The sequence below is a fragment of the Platalea leucorodia genome (assembly GCF_965183815.1).
Source record: "Platalea leucorodia genome assembly, chromosome: Z".
NCBI lineage: Eukaryota > Metazoa > Chordata > Aves > Pelecaniformes > Threskiornithidae > Platalea > Platalea leucorodia.
The window spans coordinates 67,415,774-67,439,061 of NC_138858.1; the positions used below are offsets into that span (position 1 = coordinate 67,415,774).

General features: G+C 36.0%; 1 protein-coding gene across 4 annotated transcripts in view; it reads right to left on the bottom strand.

The window, feature by feature from the left end:
- CSNK1G3 (casein kinase 1 gamma 3) overlaps window positions 1–23,288 on the bottom strand; it is a 68,323-nt gene that overhangs the window by 24,454 nt on the left and 20,581 nt on the right. For all 4 annotated transcript variants that reach the window (XM_082335531.1, XM_082335532.1, XM_082335530.1 and 1 more), the window contains 2 exons: window positions 10,908–11,056; window positions 9,340–9,574 (listed from right to left, as the gene is read on the bottom strand). In XM_082335531.1, the coding sequence (XP_082191657.1) occupies window positions 9,340–9,574; window positions 10,908–11,056 (384 nt within the window). The remainder of the gene's footprint in view (window positions 1–9,339; window positions 9,575–10,907; window positions 11,057–23,288) is intronic.

Here is a 23,288-nt window from a genome sequence, read left to right on the forward strand (position 1 = left end):
ACTGAGTAAACACATACTAGCAAATCAATAAGAAAATACCAAAAAAAGTATGCTAATTCAGAGCATGGGCTACACCTAGCCCCTTACTTCATCGCACATCTGCCAGCTGTATGAGGCTCTTTCACAGTCATTTCTCCTTCACTCGTTCCCATGTTTCCAATTCCCTTGCCAACACTCTTCTTGTTTGTGCCCACTCCGCCACTCTTGTTGTCCACTGCTGCCACTTTTCTTAGTGAGTGTTCTCCAGACAATCTGATCATATTTGAATTTCTCTGCCAACCCCGCAGCATCCCATGTGCTGACCATATGCTATCCTGATACAACCATGTAGGTTAAGAAGAAAGCAGGAATTAAGCAGTAGAGTTCTGTGCCTGACAGGTTTCAGTACCTGAAGGAAACGCTGACTCCAGTTGCCTGCAGAAATCCTGTGCTCTTTATGAGGTAGGGTGGACATGGAGATAATAAGTACTTCATGAGCACTGCTCAGGACAAACATTTTGTGCAATGCAGCGTGTGTTTTATGTAAGACAGATCACAGTGGTAAGATGGCTGCAAAGCATACAAAAATGTTATAAGTGCGCAACAGATGGTCCATCTATGGGCAACGCTAAGGTATGGCCCACAAAAATGTATTGGAAAGTTCTATTTGGTCTTTGCCAAGGGACAATAATTCCTCTCTTTTGCATTAACTTCTATGGGTTATGCTGATGAAAAATTAATCTCTTCTCCTTTAAAAATAAAAAAACACCTTATTGAGGCAATTGCTCCTTCCCTGAGAGTCCTTTTATGAAAGGAGAAACTTTCAATCTTTACCCTGAGATGATTTTTAATTAAGAGGACTTTTTTTTTTTTAAACAAGCTTTGGACCGTTGCAGATATTTCTGTAGGATAGTTCTGTGGGAACAACTTCTAGGATACACCATTTGAATTTACAATGCCCCAAGAATCTGCTCTGGGAAAGGATTTTTTGTTTTGTTTTAATTTTTGGGGAAGGGGATTGTTATTAAGAATCCACTTGAGTTCTTCAGTGATCACTTTGGAGTAATTAAAAAACAGTAGTCAAATATCCTTTCCTACGGAATTCTTCAAGATAAGCCTGAGAAACAGGAAACCCAAAGATGATATTGCTGTTGTTGGAAGAAGGGACTCTGAAAACTGGGGAAAAAAAAAGTAGCAGTGGACTAGCCGGAACACAAAAGGACTTCAAGCATCAGCTGGAGGAAGGGCTGCTGATGTACACTGATCCCAGTGCATCACAATTTAATGAGATTGAGAGGATCTGTTGCCTAAAAGGTAATACGATCATAAGATGACAAACACACAACAAATCTTTAGGGCACATGGTGTCCTCTCTTTCAAGGAGGTCACCTGAAGCTAGCTAAATTAGTAAGAAACTAATACCTGTTATTTAGTTCACAACCTATAGATAAATTAATCATCTCAATTCAAACAGGTTGATTTTAATAAGACCTAGAACCTCATTCAGCAGGCTATCTCCAGAAATCATCTTTTTTTAGCACACACAGTAAAGTAACCATTACACAGGTCAAACAACAGACATTCAGTCTTCAGTAAGCATCCATTATAAACACTGCATTCCCCCTCCAAAAAAAGTTTTACTGCTTGCTATTGGAATGCTGAAACAGTAGAAACATACTATCTATTTAGATCAGAAAACACAGTATTAGCTACTGGGATGATTACACGGTTTGATACAGAGACTCATTACTGTAATCACAAAGTAGATGGAAAGTGACTATCCACATATCCTGAACTGTCAGTCTATAAAGTTTAGCAAAAATAAATTTGAAAGTTATCACCCAGAGTTTGTAGTCTTACTAAAAATTATGATTCCATACAATAATATAATTTGAGGGGAAGAATACCATGCCTTCCTGAACAAAATCATGAATCCTGAAGTTAATGATTCTGGTTCATAAAAATGAAGTTGTATGACTATTTTATCATAAGTACATATTGTATGCCATACTGTTGTGTTAAGAATAATGTGGACTTTACAGAAGAAATCCTATTTTCAGTTATACCTTTAATTAAGGGAGCAAAGATTTATTTAGCACGGTTTGTATTAGAAGCATTGTTTCTTATAATTATGGATTTAGAAGGTTAAGTTTACACAGAAAAAGGTATTTATCTAAGGCAGCTACAATCCTGCCCCTGAAGTCCAGTGATAATTCAGTTGGTATTAGAAAGAAACTAGTGAACTTCCTATGGGGGTCCTAGGTCTGCAAAAGTACTTCATCCTGCACCACTGGCTCAGTGACAAATGAAAGTTGCTAGGACTCCTGGAGGGCCATCACCACAAAGCACAGCCTGTAACTGCAGAAAACATTTTTTTGTTTGAGTTTCTGGAAAAACTACAGGGTGTAGGCTAATATAATTTTAAGTCCAAGTGTTTATTGTTATTATAATAAGAAATGCATTAAAACTGATCCAATGTAGAATTATTTTTTGCTGGTTTTGATTACAAGAAAATCTAGCCCCTAGAAAACTGATTTTAAATCTAGAACACATGACAGCTCTGATCATGAGCTGCCTAGAGTAGATCTACTATAAGGATAAAGATGAGGTTTTTTTGGTTTTGTTCTAAGGTAAGTACTGTTTAAAGAAATTTACTTCATTTGGCCTTTCAATTAGCATTAAAGAGAAGAGTTGTTTCATTCCTAGAGTCTCAGCCATTCATTGTAAGATAACGCACCTCTGCCTCTTCAATAATTAAGCACCACCAAGAAAAGACTAATACAACCAAGGATATTGGTTGCTTCCCCAGAGACCATTAGAGAATCGCATATTATAGCAATTACAACTTCATGTGACTACACTTCCTGTAGCCAAATAACTTAGACAACAATTCAGTATGCTGTTTTTCTGAATTTAGGGAAAACCCAAAACAACTACCTATTTAGATTTCCAGCAAATACGGAAAATTGTAGGACTTTTATAGATGCAGACTTTCGTCTTCCTTAAGCTCCCAGTCAGAATCTACATCCTCTGGGATCCCTCCCTCTCTTCCTGAAAATGAAGGGGACTGGAAAAGAAGCATGGAATAATTTTATGCCCAAGAGAAACTACTTTATAGAAGCAAGGGCATCAGCGACATGCTGATAAGGGCTGCAGAATATTTCTATTTCCTTCAAATAGCTATCTGAATAAAGCCACGTTATTTCTCACATAGACTACCTTCTATTCCAGATAAAAACTCCCAGCTTGGCACAGAATTACCAGAAGCCCTGGATCAAATGTATGTTTCTGGAAGAAAATATTATTAAAATAATTGGCTACATGATGTTCAGTAACTATACATCACCTTCTACATCCATCTCAAAGGAGCGGGCCTTGGTAATCTTGTGCAAGTTTTGACTAAACATATGCAAACATTTAAGTCTTTCTAATTACTATGCACTTGTTGTGACAGTTTTAAACACTATGGATCCTAAAATGTACTTTTGATTAAAGGACAACATATTTTCTTATTAATCATACAGACTAAAATAGAACAAGTTACAGTTCAATAAACGCATACTTGAAATAAACCTATAAGAGAACGTGAACCTGACAGTCTCCCTCTTCAATGAAAAGACTTTTTTTTTTTTTTAAAGGGTCAGCTGACATCCCAGATAGTCAAGAAGCAGTAATACATGCATTAGTTTTGCTATCAGACCATTCAAGCTGCTAGGAAAATTACCTACAGACCAAAAATATTGCCCTAAAAAAACTCTCTTACTACCAGTATCTTCAGTGCTGAATATATCCTATATGCCACAGTCTCTGCAACCAAAGGGACAACAGAGCTTGAAGAACTTAAGTGTTCTGTACATACCACTGCACCGATTAAAGAAATACTACATTTTTAGAGGGGAATCACAGAATATACAGAAAAAAAACCTTCCGCATAAAGGAGAGGCTATGAAAGTAAGAGCCCCTTTCATACTGTTCAGTGTTTGTTAGACCTAAAAGATCATGATGAATAGTTCTCTGTCGCCCAAGAAATGCCAGCAAAATAATCAGGTCAAGAAGAACCACTGCTCCGAGTTTGAACTAAAGCAGAGTTATTAAGTGAGGTTGTGCTCCTCTGCATGGTTTAGTAACATCAGTGTAAAGATTTCAGAAAGGCACTCTAAACCTTTTCCACCTACATTTAAGAATTATCTGTATATTTGAGAACCTCCTGTGAGAAGGAGACTTTCTACAGTAAAGTGAGATACGTTACTGAAAAGAGTATTAGCTTTGTCACAGCTACCTTTGCAGAGGAGCCAGTATATACCTACTGGCTCTTCCTCATGGCTTTGCATCAGGCTGAGGGGTACAGAACTACAGAACACCCAAGCTAAATTTGGCAAAACTTTCATACATATTAAACAGATTACCATTAGACAAAAATAAACCTGTCCAACCAGAGATCAAGATTCTACCTAAGAAGTGGAAAAGTCTCCCTTGAAGGAGAAAGTATCATTTACTATGTTCTTGTGTTAATATCAGACATGTAATCCACTCAAAATTCAGTTATGTTCTTCAAGTAATTACCAGTTTTATGTTTTGGGTTATTTTCTTAAATGATATAGGGGGGTCTCTTATTTAAGAAGGACTAAAAAAGCTTATTTGGTTTTAAAATTGGTTGTATCACCTGAAGCTGACATCAACTTGGTATACCATAATAAAGGGAATGCTTCCTTTTCTTGAGGAACTTGTGTTCTAAAAAGTTATGTTTAGGAAGCTCAGACCCTGCTATCAAGCTTTTAAAAGTGTTCAATATTCATTATGCTATCAGGAAATACTAGTGTTTATACTGTTATTTATACTATTATTATTCAAATGAAAAATCATTTAATCTAATCTTACAGCTCTTTGGCTCTAATATCGCTTAACAACAATGCAGTTTCAGTCTTTACTTGGTGAAGAATAATAGATCTAGCAAACATGACAAGCTTGCAATAGTTCAGTTACTTTTAACACATCCTTTTACTATGTGAATACATACAGGCCAGCTTAATATACAATGCATTTTGAATGGGTGAGGTAGGAGGTCTTTCATTATATTTAAATTACCTGGAATACGCTATTATACTGTTTTAATTAAGAGACTGCTTCTTATCAAGAATTTCAAGACCCACTAACATCAATGATGACAAGACTTGGAGTCATGAGAAATTTGTCATCATTGTGGTCATAACTAGAAAATATCATAGCACTCTAGTAAATACTGCTGTACTATAAAGACAGGATTCTCCTTCCATTTTCAAACACTAAAGGAACTGTTGAAATAAAGCTGGCATACTGTATTTAATTTCTAACGTGGGGGAAAGGCTAAAAGGTGTTCCAGTAGGCCAGGTCTCAGATATGGTTTCAATACCACTGTGGAAATAAATTTAACTAAGAAGGGAAAAGGATTCGTATTTTTACACAACTGTAAAACAAACCCAAGAAAAAATATTAGTTTAAGCTCATGACCATTACCTCTAATGAATATTAAATAAAAAAATTAATAAACCTTTTATCCATCTGAAACTCCCAACTGCAACTACTAAAACAGTAACAATGTAATGTGGTGATAAAGTAGGGAAAGTTTTCTGCTCTGTATGTACTACAGGAACATATATCACTGGCACAGGTTGCTCAAAGGGTTTTGGAGTCTCCCTCCTTGGACATACTAAAAATCTCTCTGGACATAGTCCTGGGCAACTGGGTCTAGGTGGTCCTGCTTGAGCAGGGAGGTTGAACAAGATGACCTCCAGAGGTCCCCACCAACCTCAACCATTCTGTGATTAGTAGTCTACTACTGGAATCTATCTTTCCTTGCCAAGAGTCACCAGACACTGTAATGAGGAAAGGAACCACTGGCCATGTGCTATGGCAAATGGGGATGCCGATATTTAAACTGTCCACTACATAACCAGTACCTTTTAATTTTGAGACGTTTTCTGAGACTTAAACCAGCAACTGAAGATGAACAAACCAGAATGAGGGTAATATCCTGATGCTCTGAAGTATCAGCTGAAATAAGGAGAGATTCTCCCCCTCCATTCCCCAGTCCACATGAAAACATGTGGGTAGACAGCTGAAAGCAAAGATAGCTGTCAGCTCTGAAGTAGCCAATATCAAACAAAATCGACCTTTAGAGGCTATTGGTTACTGACTGTGGAAGATGAATATCAGATGGCTGACACTGAGTTTGGCCTTCCCCTTATGCCTTGAAATTGCAGTCCTGTGGTAGGGATAACTGAACACTTTGTGAACCAGCCCCTGAAACATGACAGGTTTTTACTGCAGTTTAGATTTCAAAGGTTTGTTAGCTTTAATATGTAATGCTGAAACCTGTAGCTGTTCATCATTTTCTTCATTAGCCATTTGGTCTTCCTTTCCATGACAGCTACTACCAATCATCATTCTTCACTTCTATAAGCAAGCACCACCTTCAGTGGCCCACCTTTTCACAGAATCATAGAATGTCCTAAGTTAGAAGGGACCCACAAGGGTAATCGAGTCCAACTCCTGTCCCTGCATAGGACAACCCCACAATTCACACCATGTGTCTGAGGGCGTTGTCCAAAAGCTTCTTGAATATTGTCAGGCTTGGCACCGTGACTAGCCCTCTGGGAAGCCTGTCCCAGTGCTCCACTACCCTCTGGGTGAAGAACCTTTCCCTAATATCCAACCTAAATCTCCCTTGGCATATCTTCCTGCCATTCCCTTGGGTTCTATCATTGGTCGTCAGCGAGAAGAGATCAGCGCCTGCCCCTCTTCTTCCCCTTGTGAGGAAGCTGTAGACCGCGATGAGGTCTCCCTTCAGTCTGCTCTTCTCCAGGCTGAACAGACCAAGTGACTTCAGCTGCTCCTCAAACGGCTTCCCCTCTAAACCCTTCACCATCTTTGTGTCTCTCCTCTGGACCCCCTCTGGTAGCTTCCGATTCTTTTTATACTGTGGCACCCAGAACTGCACACAGGACTCAAGCTGAGGCTGCACCAGTGCAGAGTAGACTGGGACAATCACCTCCATCGACTGGCTAGCAATACAGTGCTTGATGCACCCCAGGACATGGTTGGCCCTCCTGGCTGCCAGGGCACACTGTTGGTCATGTTCAACTTGGCTGGTTCATGTTTTAATCTGCTATTGCACTGCAAACTATGTGTCTTAATCCGGAACCTACAGTAAACTGCTACACAATTTCTTGTAAAATTTACTTTAATCAATCTATTAAAACCCTTGAAATTCTTAAACTTTTTATCACTGTATTCTACTTAAACAGAGAGAATAAATTATTTAGAATGAATACTAATAAACAATATTTAAAGGTATGAACTACAACTGTGGTAATTTGCATTTTTAACTGTGTAGATTGCTTTGCAGACATTAACTATGCAAAAGTGCACAATAGTATATCTTTCAAAGGAATCGCTATTTATACTATTTAATTATAAAGATTATTTTTGCTTAAAAAAATCTTGCTCATCAGTGAAGATCTGAGTCAAAAAGTATATGAAGACACTGACATACTTCAGGTATTGAAGAAATTCTGGAGAAGGACAGAATGTCTTGGAATCTAAATATGGAAATCAGGGCTACTGAAGTACTTAAGTCAAAGTTCAAAACTTAGGCCCTTCTACTCCTCAGCTCTTTTGTCCACGTCAACCTTGTTCACAAATTGCTTATTTGAAAAAAAGGATGCTTCCAGAATTTGTTTATATTATCAGAAAAAGGCAGTCTGTGAGAATAACAAAAAAATTCCCTTAAACTACCAAGACTCAAGTTGCCAGCAAAAGAAAGACATTTCTCACCTGCTTCATTTCATCTGTTCAACTACAACATGACAGTTAAACTTTGTAGGCTGATTAACTTCTTCAGGTACAAAAGCTTTAGTCTCAAAAAAAGAAAAGTGAACTGGGTAACTGTTTCACAGCTGCTCCATTACATATAAACCCATTTACTAAGCTTAGTCAAGCAAGCTGTGTTCCAGGATCCTCACAGAACCCAGAATCTCAATTGCTTTTCACAAGACTTGGTTATATTCTAGATATTAAATGTGTTTCTTTGACAAACAATATTGTTGAAATTTGTGTATTCCTGATTCATAAGTAAAAAGAATTACACTAGTGCTTCATATACTTAGCAGAAACTATTTCAAATATCTTTTACTTATTTTAATTAATTCTACACTTTCTACAGAAGCAACTCCAAAAAAACTGAAAAGACAGGCACAAGAGCCCAATCTCCCACCTTTAAAAAGGGAAGCAACTATTATTTTGTCTTATTTTCAGAACTTCCCCCTAAAAGCACGCATGTAAGGAAGGCAGCCACCCTGTGATGATGTCTCCAGGATGTGGGACTGCCAAAAAGATTTTAAAAGTGACTCAAAACACAGGGTAACAGTTGGACTTGATCTTAAAAGGGTCTTTTCCAACCTAAATGATTCTATGATTCTACATGTTAATGTCATTTCATCAGCTACAGCTGCTAACCACAAGCTCCTACGGTCTGATTTTATTGATAAAACACCTTAATGCTATCTGGAAAACGCGAATGGTTTCTCATTTGCCATATTAACATGAAGTACTTTTGAACTATAAGTATTGTGCAACATTTTCTATGGGCAATTCAATGAGCAACCTAATTAGTGATTACCATGCAATGATATGCAACTAGTTCACACAAATTCAAAGGTGTCAAACCTGTTTTCACTAGAAAACCTCTATATAATTAGAATAAACAAGAGCCACTTTGAGTGCTCATGTGCCTTTTTCCAGCTAAATTTATTTATTCAATAACAACTTACCTGTCTATATATATCCTGTCATTTCTTTAGCTCATCATATTTACAACACTAGTATAACCTTTAACTACTCTTACAAAGCCTCATTAACAGTATAAACATTCAGCATCAAATATAAGCTACCTTTATTCCACTACACGATGCATTTCAAAGGAATCAAAAAAACTGGCAAGGTAGCATTGAAAACCTATGTTGTTGCAATCTATTCACTTTGATATCTTTAATAAGCTTATCTACTTCCTGCCCACCCCACCCTGCCGTGGTATACTTCTAATGTGAAGACATTATGATACAAAAAGATACACCTCATCTTTCTTTTATGGATATCTAACAAAAATAAGTATTTGCCGAGACATGACCATGATGATTAGAGACCAGAGAACCTTATTCCCACAAATAATACTTCCATAAGGACAAACTATAATTTTGCAAAATACACAAAGCTTGCTGTTCTTAATGACTACAGACTGAGAAAAATTACAACTTGAAAACAAGTTGATTTCAGACAAATGATAGCTGTTGAATTCTTGCTTCCACACTTAAAAAGCACACGTACCTTTTCCTAAATGTGTATTTATACTCATGTATCTAGCTGTTCCTGTAAGGCTCTTGTGTTCTCGATATGGTATGTGCTTCTTTGTTTCTGGATCTATATACTCCTTTGCCAAACCAAAGTCTATAATATGAATAATTTGCTGGGTTTTGTTTCCAGGTCGTCCTATTAAGAAGTTCTCAGGTTTAACATCTCTGTATATCAAGTTCTTTGAATGGACATATTCCATACGAGAAATCTTTAATAAAAGGAAAAAGCAACAGAAAGTTTACTTTAAGCTTGAGGTTGCCACATTCAATTGTGGTAGAAGCTAAATATCTTACATTGGCTTTATATTTAGAGGAAATCACCCCTTCTATTATCTTAAAACCAAAGGGCTATTGCTCTCAACGAGGTATCTCCCAGTTAAAGTCAATGAAAATTGTACACATCCTCTACGTAGATACACCACATCATGTACTGGAAACTTTCACACTGGACATTAGACACGAATCAGTATATAACAGAAGTTATCTTCTTTAAGAACAGCTGGCACCAAGTATATTTTGTGCACATTAAATCTATAACCAGAAATTATGTCATCAAGCAGTGAGCAGCAAAGTTCCATGTAGATCTATTACACATTAACGGTATAAATGAGAGAAGCACTGAAAGTTCACCAATATGCATATAACCTCCATTCTAGCTGGACTGCTTTCTATCAAAGTTTACATATGCAGAAAAGAACAGCAAGTATTAAATAAAGATGATCTTTGGATCTGTAGTGATTTAAGCATTTTGAAAAATGAACTTTGTCATTTTGGCTGTAAATATCCTGAATATGTCTATGTCTACAATTGCAGGCCTGTTATCCACTTAAAGTCATGTTTTAAACAGCTATTTTTACCCTTCACGGGTAAAAATATCACTACCGATTTAGGGAAGTGGAGATTCAATATCGTTACTATTCCATAAGGACTTATTTAAAACACATTGTATCAAGGTAAACATGCAAAGCCTTATTTCTCTTTTGCTCTTTGTCCACTTCCACCCACCCTCAGGGTGGAATCAAATCAGGAAATCTTCAAAAAAGGGGAAAAAAAAAAAATCTTTCATTGAATAATTTGGTGCTCTTTTAGTACTTCTGAAAGGGTTTGGGGGATTTTTTTGTTTGCTTGCTTTCTTTGCAAGAATGCCTAGGAAAAAATTTGTATGCTATTTAGGAGTCCCATCATCCAACTGCTTTTGCAGATTAAAATAATTTTTATTTCATGCAGGTTTGCTTTTTAATTGAATATGTCAAACTAAAATTCATTATTTCGGGTTGTGATTATGAGAACCCCGAAGATACAATGACATTACATTCACTCAATGATTCTTGAAAAACTAGAACAAAGTAAATGAAAGTGACATAAGACAGTGCCTGATAAAACTGTATGACGGGCTCTTTAGAAGCCATCAACACCCATTTAAAACATAGTAAATCTCTTAAGCATCAGTGAAATTAAGCTTAAGTGAAATAAGCATTTAAACCATTGAAGACTGACTTAGTTATTCTAATTAACTCTCAAATTAAGATGTATTCTACTTACCAACTGTATGGCTATCATAAGAACGGTTTTAAGAGAAAATGTCCTACCACACAAGTCAAATAAATCTTCCAGACTAGGTCCAAGTAGTTCTAGCACCATAGCATTGTATTTGCCACATGGGCCAAAATAGTAAACCTGAGGTATTCCATCTGTAAAATGAAGATACAAAGTGATTATAAGGGGGTAAATAAGATTAATGAACATAACAGTAAAATTCCTACACGATTTCAAGTTGATCTGAAGTCAAAAATACATTTTTCACACAAAAGCAACAATAAAATCTTGGAAAAACTACAGGTAAAAGATACAACAGGAGTAATGAAGGTAGTACCAGTTTCATTAAATATTTTATGAATATTACATGTTTGACTTGTGAAAGATTTAAAGCTTTTTATAAAAAATAAAAATCAGAATTTATCTGTTAGGTTTTGTAACAGTAAATTGCAGCAGGATTTTAAAAAGGTATGAAGAGAAGTTTAAATAAGCTCCTTTTCAAAAACTAGGCATTTAAACTTTTTCAATTAAGGCTATGACAAACCTACATTCAGGAATAAAACCACCTTATTATCTATAGAAATAATTTAAAAATCCAAAAGATATTAATCAAATCCTCAAATTCAATGAGATATTAAGTCAAGTTTTAGACGCATCATCAAAATAAAAATACCATAGATGACAAATTGTTATAGTCATCACTTGTTAGTATAAATTTTTTTCCAAATACAAGCATTTTCTACTTAAATTTGCATTGGAAGGCTTCTCCCATCTTCTCTTCCTCCATTATTTTTGGTTTCTATTTAGATAGTGCATAAACAAAAACATTTTTTCTTAAATGTGAGTTAGTCCATTAAAAATCTAAACACCACAGAGTGGAAGTTTGGGGTTTTTTAAATCTAGATTTCTAGTAAAATGTATGGTAAATTGAGATTTATTAATTCAAACCATATGAGGGACAGGTATTTTTTTAATGTAATTGTAAGAACAAATGACAAAGGGAATTTTTATAAGTCTCAAGGGAAATCTATGATAAAGATTCACCCTGATTTCACTTCTGAAGTATCACACCAAACGCCACCTTAAATTCTTTCAAAAATTGATGTCCAGAAAGAATCCATTAAATTCTCTAAGTAATTTTAATTATTTGACAGTAAGAATAAAAAGATCTTTGAATAAAACACAATTTCACATTTAAAATTTTATACTAACTAACACAAATTTTTATGTTTTAGTTTTATTTTTTTTTAACTTAGGAAATTATTAAAATAAAAATTACATTCAGAACAAAACATACATCCTTTCCAAACATAAAGTATGGGAACAAAAATATCCCACTGTATGTTCAGGTAACAATCTCTTAAATACTCTGTAAACAGGTATAAAACACATCTACCTAGGAGGGCAAAAGGCAAATTTAGTGTTAAAGCTACATTTGTTTTAAAATCTTGCATGGAGCCTAAAATGTGAACTGTCACTTTGATACCTTTCTAAGTCTAACAGTTTTCCTGATATAAAATAAGTGTTATATCCTCCAACACAAACATTTGAAGAATACGTTAATTTGCTGTTCACAAAAACTATAAAAAACGAAGACTACACTATTGTGTCAAAAATTTATTTTTGTTGAGTTTTCTATGGCAGCACTCCAGAAACCCTGAAGGAACACATACTTCGAGTACACACTTCCTCAGACAGCTGGTGATACCTACACCACAAATCTCTTGAAAACTAGGGCTAAAAGTCACATGCGTTGCACTGAAGAGATTCCCTTACTACTTAGTCTGTTACTGGAATCATTAAACAAAGGTATCCCGATGTGCACAGCTTAGACCAGCAAAGCTACATTAACTGGAAAAATTACTTCTGTTCTTTTCCCTGAATAGAAGCATAATAAGCATGTCCATATAACAAGGTTTCTCCTGGCATAGCAGGAGAATCAGTTAAATATGTTTAATGAATCAGTTAAAGGTATCTAAACCTCTAGTAGAGACATAACCAACTTTCAGTTTAAGTTCCTAGTGCACATAAGATTACCCACTTCATTGGAAAGTGCTTCCTGAAAGAATATTTGACAAAATAAATGCAGGCATCAAAAGACTGGAAGTGTTGTTTAATATTCTCAAGCACTGCATTTAAAATTACATTAGCAAAAATACAACATTTTCTTCATCTTCATATATCTTCATATATACTCACATAACTTACCAATATGATGAGCAGCACATATATTCCAAAAATCAATACAAAAATATTCTGCACTTCTGGTCTTTATAGTTTTATATAAACACCTGCCTTAAGAAGCCAGGCAATCCAGAAGTTGGAAAATATCAATATTTAAAGCCTTATGATCCAATTTTACTTTTGCCTTTTTGTATATATCCATTGTGTGACTATATAATTAAAAATAGCTTGATATCATTGCCGCTATCCATCTTGCACTTCCTCATATGCACAGGACCTCTTCCTCATTCAGCAGAATAAGTTTTGTTCACTTAAGAAAGCTAGCTATTCTAGAATTTTTTTTTTTTTGCTCTTCAGTATGTATTCTCTGTGTCTCATTTACTCAAAATATTCAATACTCTGAAAACATATTTTCCTTTTCACATGAGCTTTTTCTACTGTCTCCATTGTTACAATACTGTACTATACAGAACTACAAAATCTATTTTCAGAATACCCTAATGAAACACTGGATTTCGTCTTCTTTCTCTGTTGATTAAATGTAAGTTTAAAAATGAAAACAGCCCTAACTCTGGGTGTTTTTTGAGATACATTAAGTCTCAAGTTTTCCATAGCTTACTGCAGTGCTATTCACACTAAGAGCACAGATCTGTAGTTGTGTCCACTACAGCTTTGGGTTAAAAAAAAAAAAATAAAAAAAAAATTACTGTTTTAGCAAAACTAAAAGTAAATCAATGCAGCATTTTTTAAGAGCATTTTCACTAATCTCTTTCCCAACATGCAAGAATAATGAAAACATAAGCCCTAAAAATCCAGTTTAACTGTTCAATTTTCTGAAGACTAGAGCATCCATTCATTTTTTAAATATGCATAATCATATCTATATCTATACTAACATACTTAACATGCATAATCATACCCATTTCAGAAAGACTTCACAACAGTAGCTTATTGCTACTAATGAAGGAGCATAGACTACATTGCACATTACATCAGAACATGGTACAAGACAGTGGTTTTAATTTCAAAAATATCATCCCTAATTATCAGATAATGGATCAGAAAAGATATTTGTACACATAAAGAGATATCATAACTCTAGAATTCAAGTTTTCTGCCTCCACTTTCTGGTATGGTGGAATTACACATGGAAATGTGGATGTATCTGCAGCAGCAAATTAAGTTATCCAATGGATGTACAGAAATGTAAGTCAAAAAAAAAACCAAACCACCTCAGCGTATAAAGAGAAAGAAAAGCACTGGGAATTTGGAAGAAAGAGCACTGCTTGTAATGGCCTGAGACATATTCTGAGAATCTGTTCTTATATTTCCATGTTTAAAGACATTAACTCCAAAATATTCTCAAGAGAAGTTAGTCTCCTCTACTACCACTGCATCTGCTCCGTGTATCTTTATAACATTTTAAAATATTTAACGCACTTCAAAAATACAGAAGCCAGAAGACTTTTGGGCTTTGTCTAGATTTACAGAACTCATTTGCATGACTACATGCTAGTAAAAGAAGAAACATTTGTAGAAAGGAATTTGTGACATTGTCAGATTTGCAGGCAGAGTTGCCAATTTCAGAAGTGTGTTTACAGGAGATGTCAAAAACACCCTTCAACATTTTATTCTACCACATCATACCATGAAAGCACCACAGCAACTCCTGTTAAGTATACATCCAGGGCAGGGAGTTAGTGTTTCAGCTGTGATCAATTTCATTTTATTTAACATGGTCAGAATAGGACTTATTCTACCTACAACACTTGATCATCTGATTAGATGAAAACTCCAGAATACCCCAAAAATGTGTTTAACATGTTGTCACTAACTTCTGCAAGGCAGATATGAACTATTATGTCCAAAGTGACCTGTGTTTATAAAATAATGTCATATTAACCATTCAAAGTATCAAAGTTTGGGGTGGTTTTTTTTTTTTAATCAAAAGTCTTACTGTTTTTGCTTAAAAACAATAACTTAACATCATTCTGTTATTTGCATTATTTCTTCATGTCTCTAGATCTCCAGAAGAAAGGTCAGAAAGTAACATGTTAATAATGAAGAATATCCCCACAACAGAGATATAAATGTAAGCTCTTATATATAAATTTTTAAGAAAAATAGAGTAAGTTAGGAAAACAAAGAAACTTTCATTTCTAGGAAATGAAGAATTTACTCTTTTGTTGACAAGATATTCCAACACTTATTACCAATTAAGGGCATGTATTTTATTCCCATTTTAAATTAGTCTGGCTTCAACCACTGAAGCCCTTTAGTGTAAGAATACAAGAAGGAAATACTGGGAACGTGCAAGACATTCCAGTCTTCTTTCTGCGAAACTAAAGTCAGTGTTCTTAGATATCTTGCTCAATAATATACTTTGATTATTATTTAACCCTTCCTATTAGCTTGATAGATCTTCTGCCCCAGTCTCAAAAATCCTTTTTAAAAATAAGTACCTCCCTGCAAATTATGTGCAGAATGCAATGCTTGTCACACTAATGTCACTATATGAAGTTGCAAGTAACTTCCTATTCTTCCACCAATGAAGAAACTTACCTGCGGCCTAAAAAGAGTATCACATACTCACACTAAATTACTTTAACACTAAAACATCTAATTTCTTTCTAGGTTTACAACTCTGAATACAGTATCCTTATTTTCAGATATGAGTCATATTTATTTATGAGCAAGTATAAATATCTAGGTATAAGCAAAACACTTATTTGAATGGACTTAATTTACTAAAGCCATCTACAATGCCTAACGTGACTGCCCTGTCATAAAACTGTAAATCCATTTTAAGCCAATGTGACTTTCAATCCCATTTTACTCATGACAAAAATAAAGAAAGTCTTGACTTGGAAATTTATTACTTGAATACTGCTTGGATTCCCGTTTCTTTTTCTAGAAAAGCTAGTTTTCATTAGCCACCTAAAACACTGCTGCCATACACAAAAAGTGCACAAGTCTATCCACTGAGGTGCTGGAAAAAATATGAGAACTTATATTTTTTTTTTTATCTAAAAATAAGAAACTAAGCTTTGCTAATATTAAATGTACAGCTTGACACTGGAGCCCTCACTGAGTCAGATGGCTGTGCCGCATACAGTACACACAGGAGAGATCCTGGCAGAAGAACGGGAATGCGGAGATGATGAACAGCAGTACTTGTTTGTTTGCTCACTTTTGGCTTATTGCAGTTTACGTGTGCCCAGTTAAGTGGATTTATGGATTATATTGTCTAGTTTTCACTAAACTACCCCTCAGAAAACGGACAAGCAGCTTAAAATGGTTCTTACAAAGAAACCACACGTTGAAGATAATGCTACTAATGCCAGCACGAGCAAACAAAACAGCAGAGCTGACACTTCTACTCTTTGTATGAGCTTATTTTCAAGAATTTCTTGAAAAGCTAACGATACAAGACTACCACCCTGTGTTTATCAGATCAAGAAAACTGCATTAAGTATTCCGGATAAATTATCATGCTGTTACAAAAATTGTACATCAGCAAAATCAAAAATTTTACCAAAATATCAAATAAGGGGCACATATCCTCCAGTCAGTCATGTTTTCCATAACTCTATACATTGCAATCCCTCCAGTATTTTAATATTAGTAAGTCAGACTTATACTTCACTTTATATTCAGAGAGTAGAAAAGGAAAACAAGTGTTGTTTTCTTTTCTCCTGTTCCCAGTTTCTTTGCACTGAGTAATGAGTTATTGAATAGAGCTACCTCTGTCATCTGACAAGACGGGTTTAACACTCAAATGCTTTAGTCCACCATGTTTGGGTACATGATGTCCAGAAAGTTTTTAAAGCTGACAGGTCTGAGTTCCTCTAATGATAACAAAATAAAAACATGAGAATAAAGAAAACATTATTGGTTGATTACAACTGTATCTGTCAAACATCTTTAAAATAAAGAAAATCACGGAGAAGTTATTTCTAGTTGTACTGGGTTTGCGTGGCAAGGTTTTGGTAGCAGGGGGGGCTACAGGGGTGGCTTTTGTGAGAAGCTGTCAGAAGCTTCCACCATGTCCGATAGAGCCAAAGCCAGACGGCTCCAAGACGAACCCACTGCTGACCAAGGCTGAGCCCATCAGCAATCGTGGTAGCGCCTCTGTGATAACGTATTTAAGAAGGGGAAAAAAACCCGCACAACACCAGCAGCAGCCAGAGAGGGGAGTGAGAATATATGAGAGGAACAGCCCTGCAGACACCAAGGTCAGTGAAGAAGGAGGGGAAGGAGGTGCTCCAGGCGCTGGAGCAGAGATTCCCCTGCAGTCCATGGTGAACACCATGGTGAGGCAGGCTGTCCCCCTGCAGCCCATGGAGGTCCACGGTGGAGCAGATACCCACCTGCAGCCCATGGAGGACCCCACGCCAGAGCAGGTGGATGCCTGAATGAGGCTGTGACCCCATGGGAAGCCCATGCTGGAGTAGGCTCCTGGCAGGACCTGTGGGCCCGTGGAGACAGGAGCCCACACTGGAGCAGGTTTGCTGGCAGGACTTGTGACCCCACGGGGGACCCATGCTGAAGCAGTCTGTTCCTGAAGGACTCTAACCTGCGGAAGGGACCCACACTGGAGCAGTTCATGAAGAACTGCAGCCTGTGGGAAGGACTCATGCTGGAGAAGTTCATGGAAGACTATCTCCTGTGGGAGGGACCCCACGCTGGAGCAGGGGATGAATGTGAGTATTCCTCTCCCTGAGGAGGAAGGATCAACAGAGACAACGTGTGATGAACTGACGACAACCCCCATTCCTCATCCCCCTGTGCCGCTCAGGGGGAGGAGGTAGAGAAAATCCAGAGTGAAGTTAAGCCCAACAGGAAGGGAGGCGTGGAGGTGGAAGGTGTTTTAAGATTTACTTTTTATTTTCTCATTATCCTACTCTGATTTGATTGGTAATAAATTAAACTAATTTCCTCAAGTTGAGTCTGTTTTGCCCATTATAGTAATGGGTGAGTGATCTCTCCCTGTCCTTATCTTGACTGACAAGATTTTCATTAGATTTTCTCTCCCCTGTCCAGCTGAGGCAGGGAGTGATAGAGCAGCTTTGGTCAGCACCTGGCATCCAGCCATGGTCAATGCACCACAGTAGTTCCTCACCGTTAGCCACCTTGGCTACTATCTTTTTCAAGAACTTTAGCATCAAACCTGACTTAAGCCTGAGGCTACATGCTGTTCACTGTAATTATCTAATGCAATATGCATAATGACTAGCATGAACACTGATGAGTATCTTAAGGCAAAAATTTCAGCTTTCACACAGATACTACGCAGTACCCTCACTTATTGCATGTGTGTGCCCTCATTGAGGAAAAAAATTAACTTGGTAAACAACCAGCAGAGACTGTCAAAGAACTATGTAACACAGGGGTCAATGGCAATACCACTTGTACTTAACCTTGTGTTCCCAGTCTACCACCGACTTAATTTTGAGCCGCATCTTGCCAAAATATCTCTATAAAATACAACCTAAATTTGTAAAGCTATTAAACAAGCAAGCAGCTTTTCAGTGCTTTCCAGTTTCTTGTAATACTAGTTTTCTTTTAGAGTTTGCTCTGAGCCAGTCAAGAAACACACCTGCTGATGTTATCTGCATTATTGCTTAGACCATTTGTTAAATCAGATCCATAAAAGCCAGTAAAATACACAAGATCACACTTGCAAAACAAGCTGTTCCATATTCAGTTTCCTATAAAACTACAAATAAAAGGCAGTGGGGTAATTTTCTTATGTGGCAATTGATTGGACACAAGCAAAATACCTTGAGTAGATCAAAGATTTGCGGTAATGGCCATTTTCCATGGCACATTTGTAACTGGTACCCTGTCAAGGATGCAATTCAACAACCTGCCACAAACACAAGTATTCGCTACTAATACTACAGAGTCTGCCCTGAAGCCTCTGAAAGCAAGCGATTGCAAAATCCAGGGTAGTGCCAGATGTGGTTTTTGACTTGAACCAAAGCAGCATACACAAAACCATGCATACACAAAAGGCCATAAAATCTCTGGAGATGTAGCACTTCATGGCTACTGAAACCATGATCATCCATGCACTGTGAAACTCAAACATGAAATGAGACACGATGTATGACTTCAGCACTGCTAAAACAGCATGTTGGAAGCATGCACCACAACACTTAGACTACACTTCTTATTGCTACATATAAGGATATGTTTGCAAATATAAGAAATAGTAATATAACAGTAAGATTTTTCCATTAAAATAGATCTAATTATTTACATTACTAAAACAGAATTCGACATGTATTTTATTGTAAGCCTTATTAAGTATCCATTTATCTAACATTCACAATGTTGTGTCAACCATACCATCAAGCCTCCTTCAAAAGTACAGCTATCTTATATTTTACACAAAAAAGTGATTAATCTCTGAAATCTGTGTGTGATGTCATATTCCAAGATTAATACAAATTTTTGTATACCACTAGGCGTCTTAAGGTCAGTAATTGCTGTTTTTCAGAAACATTAACATGTACACCTATAAGTTACATTTAAATTTATGCAGCTGCCATTATCACCAGATCTCTTGCACTTATTCTACAGAAAAAATTACTTTAAGTATAAAGTGAGAAAATTCTGTACATTTCCTTAATCCAAATGCTAGAAAGGACTGGCATAAAACAAAAAACAACCTCCCAGCAACATTTCTTAGTTTTGGTTGGACTACACTTAAAAAAAAAAATTTGTAATTATCATAATCATTCATTCACTTAAACCTAAATATTAGTATATTCACATTAATAATTGAGCAGCTCGGCCTTCCTGTTGAAGTGTTTCAGCAGCAGTGGAACTCAAAACCAAGCCAGCTTTTTCCCTAAACAACTCACAAAACCATAGCAGTCATCAGTACACAGATTAACAGTGCATATGAACAGATACCTCTTCAGTGAAGACATTCATTATTTGATTCAGTTTCAGTGCTTTTAACAATACATTTTTAAATTAACCATAGAGCATGATTTTGTAAGTTCACCTGCCCTGTATTTTTATTATTTAATAGAGATTAAAAAACACTTCAGCTAACTGCTTTTGTTTATTCTCCTACATAATAACCCCAATCAAAGTAGAACAAAATTAATAAAGCAGGACAGCATTAGTAAAAAAATGGAAAAAAGTCAGTTTTCAGTTTAAGAGTGAATTCTCAGCTGCCTACCTAAGAGTACAGCTAAAGGCAACATTCATGTAAAGTTACTAAAAAAAAAACCACTTTGTATTTATGCTGAGTGACTGTTAGCAAGATATATGGACAGGTTATGAAGTGAGACAACTCAAAGACACACACATAAGAACTCATAAAACATTACTTACATATGTAAAACTAACACTACCCTGAACTGAGTTACTTACTAACTCTATAGTTAACAGCTAGGCATTTTGTCTTCAACTTTCGTTGTTACCAACTGTTAGAAACATAACGCGCCTGTTTTCGAAATGACATTATATTCTAAAATCCAAAGCTCCAGAAAATTATTACTGCTTTACTTAAGTACTGGGAACACTCAATTAATTAATATGTTTGCACATTATTGCATTAGAGTACTCTTGTAAAAATCTTTTCTAACTCACTTCAAACTCTGCTAAGTTTTTATCCTGTAACAACAGCAAGTGCAGGATACCAGTCCCAAAATATTTTGAAAAATATAGACTGGAATAAGTTATTTTATACTGTTTCCGTAAGTTTCATGAACAAAAATGATCACTTGTTACATTAATCTAGCTACAGTTTACTTCTAGCGCTACAATCAAGTAGTCTTGTTGAGATATTTCCTCATGATATGGTAAAATATCAATCTAGTAAATAAGTTACAATCTACCAATTGAGAAAGGAATTAAGAGATCATAATAAAGCAATGATAATTTTGTCTTGGGAAGACTTATAGCAGAGCACAGATCCTGAACACTATGATGAGACCATGCTGTGCTGCATTTTCTTCCACAGACTGAAGTGGGAGGGAAGGTGGCTACGGCCCAGGAGGTGAGCTAGAGGTGATCTCAATAGCAATCTGAAACCCCATTGTCTTCTCCCAGATAAAAGTAGTATTTTTAGTGGTTCACAGTGAAAGATTAAAAAAAAATCACCTATCACAACCTGCAATACAAAAGATAGCCTCACTTTCAGTGCCAGTATCTGTCTCATGCGTTCTATATCCTGAATAGAGTTGTATAAAAAAATTGAAAAGGTGTCATTGAACTTTAAAATCTCACACACACTCAAGCTGGTCTGAACTGAAATTAGACAGAGAACCACATTTTCATTACCTTTTTTTTTTTCTTTACCTACAGGAAAAAGCACTGAAGTACTGAATTTCATTCTTGGCCTTCAGCCTATCAAACACCTTTTCAACACAGAAATCAAAGAAAGAACTCTACACAGCAATGTCTACCCTAACAGTCAACATTAAACTGTGTATAATGTACCTTGTAACAAAGAAGTGTTCAACCTCAAGCCTTAAGGCACTCTGCACAAAGAAAACCCCCAGAAATTCAGAGTATTTCAAACTGAATTTGCTACATTTCCAAGCCAAAACTCAGTCAATCTGGAGAATCCTGACACACTCAAAATGCTAAAATAAGTATTCTACTGAGCCTGATTACCAAAATAGTGAGCAGACTCCACTCCTCTGCAACAGCAGCTAACCACCATGCACAAAAGCTTAGAACTTCCCTGGCTGCAACTTCTCAAGATTACATACAGTCTTTTTCTTACACTAACAGCATTTACTAGTCAATATGTACACAAGTGATCTGGTAACATTTCTGTATCTTCCAAAATCACATTATGCCAGCACTGCAATCTTCTTCAACCACTAACCTAATGGTAACTTTTTCATTACCACTGTCCAATTAGTACGATTCTGTTCTGTCTGAGGCAGGCTCTCATGACCTCAAAACTGAAAAATGTATTTTTAGATAGCAATGCAGAGCACATTTACCACATGACATAGTACCAAACCATGGAAAAGATTCTTATGTACAGAATGCAATACTTAACATTCATTTCACACTGGCCATAACCTTTTAATATACAATACCTTCTTCCATAGTATGCAAATATGTATCTTATACACGCACTGACCAATAGTCACCCTGTAAGAAAAGTATTTGGCTGCCAGTTTTAAGAGTGGAAGTGCTAACTAGACTTCAGCTAAAAGAACAGAAGTACAAAAGTTCAGAAAAAGAAAATACCATTAACAATACTAAGCATCTGCCTTCTCTGAAACATTAATACAACAGTTTCAGAAGTAGGATAATCCATGGCTGAACAGATCTTTGTCTCTTTCAAATATGACCTCAAATGAAAAAGCTAAAATCTAACAATGGGTACCCCTTGTTGCTATAGACAGGTACTATAGTAACAGTCTGTTCTAAGTAAAACAGCAGCATTGCAGACACAAGCTCTACCAAGGCAGGTTAAGCAGCAGGAGCAACCTGCCATTCTTTTATTCCACTTATCAGATGGGTAAATACAAGACAGTCCTCATTGACTTGTAAAGACTCCCAGCCATTACGATTAATAACCCACAGCTTTAAGAGATGTTAGAAAAATCAGACAATAAAATTTGAGTGGTTTTCACACTCTTCAATACATAACAACACATAACTTCAGTATGTACACAGACTCCTTATTGCAAAAGGGAACTGAACCATACTGTAAATACCTACATGTCAAAGAAATAAAGTATTTTAAAATAATAATGTTTTTAAATTGAAGAAGTCCCACATTAAAAAAAAAAAAAACAAAAACAAAAACTCAGCTTTACTGTTCAATACTCAAATTGAGCCAGCAGTTACTGATTTCTCTCCCCCTCAGTCCCTCCTAGTAGGGAAGCACACTGAATTTAGGTGCAGTTAAATTATGGGAATAGCACATGAAAAACATCTACAGCTCATCTTCTTACCATGAGGAGAAAGATTGATAGCATAAAAGATGAATACAAAAATCAATAAAAAATACAAAACTCTTCTATTCATTCCAAAAGTCTTAATGTAACTTCAGGTAAGAATTCAGCTACAGTTTTATTTGTAGTACTGTGCTTAGGATAATGTATCAGTTTTTCTTATCATTCATACTTGGATATTAAGAAAAAATACTTTGAAATTTTATTGGAATTAAAGATATTTTAAAATTCCATCTGTAGGTTGCTCATTCAGTTGACT